Source organism: Amia ocellicauda, chromosome 5 (assembly GCF_036373705.1).
Source record: "Amia ocellicauda isolate fAmiCal2 chromosome 5, fAmiCal2.hap1, whole genome shotgun sequence".
NCBI classification, from domain to species: Eukaryota; Metazoa; Chordata; class Actinopteri; order Amiiformes; family Amiidae; genus Amia; species Amia ocellicauda.
This window is the reverse complement of record NC_089854.1, coordinates 4,210,146-4,220,385: the sequence shown is the minus strand read 5'-3', so window position 1 is coordinate 4,220,385 and position 10,240 is coordinate 4,210,146. Positions and strand designations below refer to the sequence as shown.

The window sequence follows — 10,240 nt, the reverse complement described above, 5'->3', positions numbered from 1 at the left end:
CAACCCAGCTCATTATATGTTGTTGTACTGTACCATTAGGCAGTTTCTGCTGTAGTGCTTTACCTTATTTAGCCATGCATAGTTAAATGTATGTAATTTTAAATATAATAAGAAACTACAAACATTCAATTTTAAACCATTTTAATTTTATTATTGCATTATTAAATATTGTTGTGAGATCTTTATAGTTCACAAAAACACAAATGTTCAAACAATATGCCCAGCTGTATAAATGGGTACAAATGTAAGTCGCCCTGGATAAGAGCGTCTGCTAAATGACAAAAATAATAATAGTAATAATAATAATAATTTGTTTTACAACAGTATGCAATTTGTGTGTGATGTATATATGCATGCATACACAGGAAAGGTATCATGTTTCATTATTCAACACTATTAACTAATTACTATTAAAACCTTTAAAATGTCCATGTCTGTAGAATAAGGTGAAAACCAATTAATCTTCTGACACGTTATAAATAATAGATAAACAGCCTGTTCTTATTCAATGGAGCTGTTCTTGAGCGGGAAAATGTTTATAAATGTACTTCCACAAGTGGCCTGTAGGTGTCTCCGTTTCTGTCGTGAAGAAATCTACTCCTGGATGTATTTTGCAACCGGAAGCAGTCGACTTTGTTCCCGGAAGTTGACATTTTAACGTTTTGTTACATATTGCATCCGGGTCAAACGGAAGAACAACTGCACAATCGAGTAGACCAATTGTAGACTTGTTTTTACGGCTGTCCAATAAAGTACAAGCACACAGCTCCTGTATACGTGCCTGGGAGGTAAGTGACATGTAGTGCAGCATGAAGTGGTGCATTTAAAAATAGAAAATAATGGAAACCACTGTAACCCCCATTATATGGTGGTGTTCCCCAATATCCAAAGAACCGTTACTGTTGGGTTTTAATTCAATATGGCGTCTATTGGGTTGTTGCACCACACAATGTGCAAACGAGGAGAATTTGTGTTGGTACACAACAGATTGTGGATATTTGTACTGTCTCTAAAGCAGTGTGTTTGTGTTGATATTCGTGATTGTATGTTTCAGTAATCCTGCGGAAGGGGACCTCAAGGTGCGGCGGATTGTTTTGTTACGCGCCGCCATTTTCTTGGGACCAGTCTCTCCTCTCGCTGGCCGGTGGCGGAACTGCATGCTGGGTGTTTCAAGCCAAGAGCGCACAGACAGGGTAGCCACCCCAGTGAATTGAAAATACCGAAGAGGAGACGAAAGAAATATATTTTCCCGATAAAAGATGGATAATTCAAGGATGCAGGAGAGTACCCCTCGCTCGGCACCTGTGTGTCCTTTGTAAAACTAACAGTCCGTTCATAGTGTCAGCGCTGCTGCTGCTGCTGCTGACAAAAGGCACCTCGTCCCAACCTGAATATCAATCGCAAATCACCATGAATAATAACTTAGTAAAAGTTACAGTTCCTGTTCAAACCAAAGAGAGCCCAGCTGCCGTTGCTACCCCCAGGTAAGGTACCCGCCTTCAATTCCGCTGTCCGCTTGTTTAGCTGTTTATTGTGCACATCTGAAGTGTATTTTAAAAACACGAATCATTGGAGAAATCGGCAGATCCGGTAGAAAAATGACAGCTCAGACCTGGGGAAATATCGGAATAATACTGAGAGCATTATTAATACTGCTAGACAAAAAGAGATGCTCGTTAAGGTGGTGTTCTGGTTTAAGTCTACATATTCAAGGCATTTAGTAATATTATTTAGGCTAAAGATTCGAGAATGTTGAAACATGCATCTTTCTGTTAATTGTATTATTGAAAAATGAAACATAATAATCTACATTACACTACCAAGTCAATTTAATGTGTGCTATTGAGTAAGTTTAATAAAGTATGTTTTTTCTTGTATTGTTTATCCTTGTGTTTAATGACAGATGTTTGGAAACAACCGCATCCTAAAAGCTTGATACCGAGTCTTTGTATTGGAATTTTATTCCCCCATTACATTGATCAGGACCTTTTTATGCCATTGAACTGATAAAGGGGGATGCAAATTGCTTTCTTTAAAAACGCACAGATATATATAATTGCACATAGTTATACTAGTATTAGTTATATAGAATATTTAACAAATTCGTTAAATATTCTATATTTGTTTGTATTCTATATATTCTATATTTACTATGACTAATTTAAACCAAAGAAAACATGTTTGATTACTTGTGTTACATACTTGTGACCAGTTAATTTAAACCCTCGAGTTTTGCTTCTTCTGATTTGGGAAAATGTACAATGCAAAACCCATGACATAACAATTTCCTATACAGGATTTGGATCAGAATGTAACCATGATAAATATTTTAATTATGTTTAATAGCTTAATACTGATTATTACATTTAAATTGCAGCACCAATTTCTGCATTGAAATATTTATGAAACCAAGGCATTTTAAAAATGAATTAATGATAGCAGTCGATTATTTCTCTTTCTGGAGACAGATTTTTTTAGTTACATATATTAACCAATATTGTAACATCAACAAAGAATCCCCCACCCCCCAACCCCCCCAATTTTTCCAGAAAACGTTAAAGCCACTAGAGGGCAGCATTTTCTCTCTAACAGACTCCAGTTTTTCTGTATTGTACAGTATTGTACTGTATTGTATCTTTTAGCATGATTAATAGGAGCCAGTATTTTACTATTGTCTGTAAACAAAATCTTTTTTTTACTTTTACAGGGTAGTTCAATGTATTCGTATGTACTTGGCAGTGGTTTCCAATGTTTTTATGTTTGTTTGTTTTTTCTTCAGTGTCACACGTGGGTATTATCAAGTAATGCCCACTGTTGCTTCTAATGGAAAGAATATTCTGAAACTGATTCCAGTTAAGAAAGTTGGTGGGCAGTTTGTTCAACTACAAGCAAAAGTAAATGTGCCAAGCACGTACAAAAAACCTGATGCTGAACCAACACGCTTCACCCCATCTACAATCCAGTTTTCACCTGCTACAGTTTCCTCTGGTTCAGTCCCAATTCTACAACAACCCAACCCTGGGAAATACATTCTAAAAGCACAACCGGATGGTAAAATTGTGTTGAACCCAGTTAGTGGACCAGCACAACCCCAACAGAGGATGCCTTTTGCTTCAACAAGTTCCCCAGTTCAGGTTCAGGTTCCCATGTTGCCACAGAAACGGCAGCAAAGCTTTCTTCCAGTAGGAACCCCTTTAATAAATGCTGGTAAAACGGTTTCTTTGCTAAATATGAAACAGCTGCCTGTCACTGTAAAATCACCAGTGCTTCCCAATGGGCATTATCTCCAAATCCCTGCCAATGCAGAAGTGAAATCAGTCCCCACTTCTGCTCTGCCCCATGCCATTAAGAAGAAAATATTAGCTCAAACTTTTAACTGCAGTTCAACCACTTCTGATCCTACTAGAAATGTACAAACTGTAATTTATGTGTCACCAGTTAACACCATTAATACAATGCAGACTGTTCCCGTCACGTCAGCTTCACAAGCACTCTCTCAGCTGCTCAAAGTCACTACGCAGCCAGTTGGTAATAATCCTGGAACCACCACAACCCAACCTGGAAAGCCTCCCTCTAATGGGAGTCAAAGTTCAGGGCAGCCGATAAAATGGGTAGTGCAAGAAAATCCGGATTCACCAGCCCCCTGTCTTGTTCCCATAAATTCAAGAACCATGACTTCCAGTATTTTGAAAACTCTTGCACAGATTGAGAAAGCGGAAAAGACTGGGCAAAATGTGACATTGAAAACCAACGTTTCTCAAAACACCCAACCAAATATCACTTCGGGGAAGGACAATGCTTTGGTCATGTGTAATGGGAAGGTGTATTTTGTTGCCAAGAAAACTTCAGAATTCACTAATCTCCAAGCCCAACCACACAAAGCCGGAGAAAGCATTAATAAGAATCCTACGCAGACTCCGGAGGCTGGCTGTGCATTAAATCAGCAAAATCAGCCTTCCCCTAAGAGCCAACCTTCCAGTTCCACTTGTGTATTATCTGCATCAAATGTACCTGCCCTAAACACAGAGCCAATTGTGATTAAAGATGGCCCTGATGAAATTGTTGACTTATGTAGCGAAGGACTTCCAGATGGATCTACAAGCCAGCAGAATGAGAACTGTAATGTGTCACAGCCCTCCACCAACCAGACGGCTAGTATTGAGGATGATGAAGACTCAAATGTGATATTTGTTTCATATATACCACCAAAAACAACTACTTCATCTAGTAAAGAAAATGAAAGCATTCCAGTAAAACTACCCAGTACCCAAACCCAACTTGAAAAGGTAACCCTTTTTAATCCACTGTTCCAGTTGCCAGGACACCTATTGTACATATTCACCATGAATATTTCTATAGGCAATCTCTGAATTTACCAGGTGTTATTTATAACTAGCCTATTAGTCATATTAAATCTCCCCATCACAAGACCTACCTAAGACATAAAATTTAAATCAGAGTGTTTAATGCAGTTACAGTTCAGAAATCCCACTGCTGACACCAAATGTAATTTATAGATTGGTTTTCATTCATAGGGGACTAGATCCCATGAATCTAAAATGAGTTTTACTATTAAAATATGTGTTCTCTTCCCCACAATTCTATTTTATATCTTTTTTTTAAGGTAATCGAGTTCCCTTTCAGTTCTGGTTACTTCTGTTATGCATCTTCTCCATATCTTGTGTGGCTTAAGTAAAACTGAGTTGCCGTGGCTTGTTTTCACAGAGCCCTGTCGATTTAGTTCAAGAACAAAGCACCCCTGCTTTAGAAGAAAACCAAAAGTGTGAAAGTGACTCGCAACTGAGGAAGAGGTTTGGGATCAGATCGGAAATTAAGATCCGGTTACAACAAATTCGTCCTCCGGAATCTAAACCACAACCAGAGAAGATGTCTAAAATGGTTTCAATCAACAGGTGCACATTGGAAGGCATCCGTAAATTAATACGGGGGGCAAATATTGATGTGAAATCGAGGAAACGCACAGAAACTGAGGTAAAGTTCAAATACACTTTAATTCAAGAATATACTATCTTGTCAATTATCAAATTATCAGCTTGTAATAAATGACGTTCATAAGAACGAAGATAGACTGCTTGCTGTACAGTTACTCGTGTTAAGCTTCTAATAAAATAAATATGGTTTTATAATGTGTATTTTTACAATTTATTTTTAAATGCATTATATAGAAGACTTCATTTTTCATGTGTGCCCCTTGGAGTCCAATACTTCAGTTATACTACTGTTGTCTCTCAGATTTAGATTCTTTAACTTTGATAAATTTGGCAATGGATAATAACTTCATGTTTTTTACAGAATGCGATACAATCTGATGGTCATTCTCCTCAAAAGAGAAAAACTGAAAGCAATCCACATGAGATGAAGAAAAGAAAAATAGAAATACTCAATAATCCCCCTGAAACAGCCTCTTTGAAAATCTGCAAACCTCCTGCTTCAGAAACTGTTAACCCAGTATCAAAGACCTCCTCTGCTGCAAAAGTGGTGGAAAATAAAGGCAACGATCTCTGTAACCAAACAAACGTTAAAGTAGCTCACGAGAACTCCGGGCTGAAGGTGACTAGCCCAGTTTCGGAAGCTCGGTCAAATAGCAAACCAGCAGTGAAGAAAAGTGACAGCCCTATGAAAAAGGAATTGTCACATGCAACCGCAGATCCCATTAAAATACTAAAGGCCACTGAACCCCTTGCTTCAGGCTCAGACATGCTATCAAAGACAGTGGTTGAGACCGCAAAGCCCGCCCATGCTGCAAGAGACATCGGACAACCTCCAGCATCAGAAATCAGGAGAAACGTGGCAAAACCGATCCCATCTCCAGAAAGATCAAAGACCACTCCATCCTTGCTTAGAGAAATGCCTGATCCATCACCGACCGGAACTAGTAGAACAGAATCGCAAGAGATTAAGGCACCACATAATATATTACCAAAGGCAACAGTGGAGGAAAGTAGAGAACAAACGTGGGTACCCGCGAATGCTGAAAGTTCTCCACCAGTGGAGATTTGTACCCGGTCGGTGTCTGGTGAAGGTCATGCTGGACTGTGCTCAGGTGATGATCTCTATATGGTAACGCCCATGGATGCAGAGGAAATCGTGCGTGAAGAGAAAATCAAAAGGCTAAAGGAACTTTTAAGGCAGAAGGAAGCTGCACTTGATGCAATAAGGAAGAAAGTGTAAATTGCTATTTAGTTAAATTATCTATTGTTTATTTAAACCTAATGCAATTGATGTAGCTTTTTTAAATGTGCAACATAGCAGGAATTTGGTATTTTTATCAGAGCTGTACTTTTATTTTAGCTTACCGAAGCTAAACTGAGGCTCACTCTTCTTCAAACTGTTTTTCTATCAACTCAAATTGATATCCTTAAGTCAACTTGTACAATTCAGATTTTTTTTTTTTTTAATACACAAAAAGTTCCAGAAGCCATTCCTAAAACCTCTGTGTTCATGGCTTCTCTGTTCCTTTTAATGAATCCATTTAATCAAGCTTTTTTTAAAATTGGAAGTCTTGTCGTAAGTGGTTAGAAATAATGTTTACAGCTCATGTTTATTTATGTTTATGCCAGAAGGGGAGGTTTGTTTTCAATACAATTAATTTATTTATGGTTGGGGACCTTTGGCTAACTATTTAAGTATTGTTGAGGGTCTGTTTGTTTCTTTGAGGAGAAATCTATTTGCAAAATGTATGCTTAAAATGGAATGTTTAGAAAAAGATAATCGAAGTGTCATGGGGTTCTACAAATGTGAAAATACATAAAGATGTACATCTTTTTATTATTAGACTGCCTGTTTTAAGAAGCACATATAATACATTCTGAAGTATTCTGGAACGGATTGCTGGATTTAAGTCTTGAATAGATCCCGGCACAATGTTTCTGTGATTCGGTTTGTAATTCATTTTTATTTAAAATGTTTCCACAGCATTACAACAGTCGTCTTAAATCTTTAACATTTTAGAAATATGAATTTGTATTTTACCTTGGGAAAGCTGCCAAACAGGTGAGCTCATCGTTGCACATACAAAAGCAACTTCAGGTTGATTTGACTGCTAGTGATTTATTGTGTGCTTTAGTATTCAAGCATTGTACTTTGGTTAGATGGAAATGACTTGGCTTCTGTGATAATCTGTCAAGAAGCCCATCAACGAGGCCGAGCACGAAGTGTAAGTAAACCATAAACGTTAAAAATATGAACTGTAACATTAGAAGGGAGTTTTTGTGATGTGTAAAAGTAAATTTGACCAATTCAATTATATAGTCCTGTCAACAGGTGGTGCAAATGAGGAGGCCAAGTAGGCATTTTTATATGGAAGGTCACAGGCTCAAATTATTATTTGTGCCTTACATGGCTCACTGTCTACCTGTTAGCCATTCAGCCCTGCAAGATGTTGGCTAGGATTAAATCATCACTTCAACCCACCTGAGTATGTCTCCATAAAAATCTAGTAGTTGGTTGTGGGTTTACAAGAGATAAAGGGAACGTGCTAGTGGAAGGGATGAAGAATCCGTCAAGGATCGGATTTGTAATTTGATTATTTTTATTATTATTATTATTTTAAATCTGAGCCGATGTTAGATTTTTTTAGCTGGAACGGTGATTGTGAGAAGTACTAACTCCGTTCCCTGAAATGTATGTAGTTTTGGAACATCCACAAAAGCTTTCATAAGATAGCTAAATCTGAAGAATGCAACATTATAACAGTCATACATGTGCAGTTGTGCTCCAGTATAGAACTGTGAAATCAGCTCTGTACGTCTCTCTTCACAGGAACTGTGCCCGAATAAACTATACAAAACAAAAGTATTTTGTCATTTCAGTCATTGTCTTTAAATAGAGGGCTATGCACTTTGTACCTTAATACATTCTGTCAGTGGAAAGATTAAACTATAGTTGGTAGAGTTACTTCCTTTTTTGTAAATAGATCCCTCTACCAACAAATACAATATGGGCGCATATTTTGCAATGGATTATTATTTTTGCCCTCTCCTGCCCAGGGACTACCAAAGGAAATTAGCTTATTGCCAAATCAGGGTACAAAGCATTTTATGTAATGTCATATTATGTACAATGTCCCTGTTAAACAGAATACATAATACAAAGTTTGCTTGTTCAAAAAAATGTTTTAAGAGCTCACAATAACACGTGCTTTAAATATTTGAATGTGAATGTATAAAATCAGGATAGTTTTATCCTTATAAAATGTATGTCAAAATTAAACTTGCAGTGTACTTTTTGTAAAGCAAGTGAGTAACATGATCTGGGTTACATATTTTTTAACATATCAATGCCCTTGTGTTAACACACACACACACACACTCAGTGCCAGAAGAACAAGTGACACCTCCTTCTGCTATTCTAAGAGTAGCTTCACCCATCAACCAATTTTCCTTTCATATCTTGGATCAAAACAAAAATCTTGATCCAACCTTGCTTTGCATGTAGAATTTAGAATGCAATACTGTTACAGATTTGCAAATATTTAGTGCCTGTTTTTCAGTGTTTTTAAGATGCGTGTGTAAAGAAGTCACTCAATTATGCACAAAACATGGTTACTGTAAGAAAACATCAGACAACCACACTGGCTCCTGGTCCACATTTGCATATATTGAAGCACCAACTCCCTCAAAAGACTGCAAAATAGACCTAGAGGCTTCAACTTTGGTTTCATTGAATCGCACAAATCGGAAAAGATTTTAAAAACACACACATATATATGTCATCATCATCACCACCACCACCCTATATCAATCCACTGCTGGATAAAGGCCATCCCAACATGTTTCCACTTGCTTTGATTTATAGCTTCCCTTTTCCATGTCACTATTTTAAAGTATTTCATCTAATCTTTTATGCAGTCATATGCTAGGTATTTTTCCATCTCTTGGAAACCATTTGAGAACTTCCTTTGTCTATCTTTGATCTGTTCAAGCAATGTGTCACAGCCCATTGCCATTTTAACATTTTCTTTTAATATCTGTATCTATATATAAATACAGGTAGTGGCCAAAAAAAAAGAAACACCAGGGTACAACGGTCATACAACATGTGTGCAAAGTATGTGGCTGCCACACATACATAACTGGCATCTGAAATATGCAATATTTGTACACTGTATAAGCAGGCTATGCCTCAAGTCCAGTATTATAAGCCAGCATAGCTGCAAGAGTGACTTTCAACAGGGTGTAATTGTTGGTAAGTGTCTGGCAGGCTTTCAGTGATGAAGCCTGCAGAAATCTGTAACGTGTCACAAAGAACTGTCTCAAGGGTGATGTCAGCCTGGGAAAAGAAGACATCATCATCGAAGAACAACGGGGCGAAAATGCCTACATCAAACCAGTGATGCACAGGAATCAGTCCGGATTGTGAGGCAAAACTGAAGAGCAAAGGGTGGTCAAATTGTAGGCAGAGTTCAACGTGGGTCATGAGTATCCTGTATCATCAAAAATGGTCATAAAGGAACTTCCCAGGGTTGAATATCACAGCTGGGCTGATGTGTACAAACTGCTCAAAACACCTGGCAACACCCTTTGTGTGTCTAGTGGTGCAAGAAGAATAAACAATGGACTGAGCAGGGCAGGAGTGGGATATGGTCTGATGAGTCGTGCTGCACCATGTTCTTGGTGAATGGATGTGTGCACATGGGGCAACCAAGAAACTCTACACTCTTGAGTGCATTGTTCCAAAAGTGAAAGCTTCTTCTGGTTTCATAATGGAGTCAATCCATTAGAAGGCAGAGTTGATGTATCACAATACATGACCATCCTGAGCGATCAGCTGCATCCCATCATGCAGCATTTCTTCCGTGCTGAGAAGGGTGTTCTCCAGGACTGCAATGCTCCAATCCACTGGGCACATGATGTAAACAGGTGGTTTGACAAAGCTACCCATCTTCCATGGCCCTCCAAATCACCAGACATCAATCCCACAGAGCCTGGAGTCTGGAGAGACACCTGTAACAGCGGTGTCCGTTTTCAACAAACTGGAGTGACCTGGAGGAATCCCTTCTGGAAGAATGGTGCCAGTTTCCTCCACACGCTTGTTGAATCCATGCCACATTGTATCCGTGCCAAACACCCTACTGAGAGACATTTTGTTGGTGTGTAAAAAATGGTGTCCACTACCTGTGTGTGTATATATGATAATTATATTAATATGGTTTAAAATGGAAGTATGGAGCTAGGACTTTCATCAGTGTCCTTATTATTACTGTATTATTATTATTATT

At 38.1% G+C, this 10,240-nt stretch overlaps 1 protein-coding gene across 2 annotated transcripts; it reads left to right on the top strand.

Annotated features, from left to right (window-relative positions):
- The first annotated feature begins 694 nt into the window (after window positions 1–694).
- Window positions 695–7,815, top strand: lrif1 (ligand dependent nuclear receptor interacting factor 1). Of its 2 annotated transcripts, XM_066703352.1 has the most exons (5): window positions 695–788; window positions 1,055–1,484; window positions 2,780–4,286; window positions 4,726–4,992; window positions 5,314–7,815. In XM_066703352.1, the coding sequence occupies exons 2-5, from the start codon at window positions 1,411–1,413 to the stop codon at window positions 6,190–6,192; spliced, it is 2,727 nt and encodes a 908-aa protein (XP_066559449.1). In that variant the 5' UTR covers window positions 695–788; window positions 1,055–1,410; the 3' UTR covers window positions 6,193–7,815. The 2 variants fall into 2 exon arrangements, with proteins under 2 accessions (XP_066559449.1, XP_066559450.1); XM_066703353.1 differs by lacking the exon at window positions 695–788 and having other exon boundaries at window positions 870–1,484.
- Window positions 7,816–10,240: the final 2,425 nt, after the last annotated feature.

Bases quoted from the DNA above. Each gene is read 5' to 3' on its own strand.
- lrif1 (XM_066703352.1), top strand. From the start codon at position 1,411: ATGAATAATAACTTAGTAAAAGTTACAGTTCCTGTTCAAACCAAAGAG. The intron at 4,287-4,725 runs GTAACCCTTTTT...TTGTTTTCACAG, and splicing joins CCCAAACCCAACTTGAAAAG to AGCCCTGTCGATTTAGTTCA. The intron at 4,993-5,313 runs GTAAAGTTCAAA...TGTTTTTTACAG, and splicing joins GGAAACGCACAGAAACTGAG to AATGCGATACAATCTGATGG.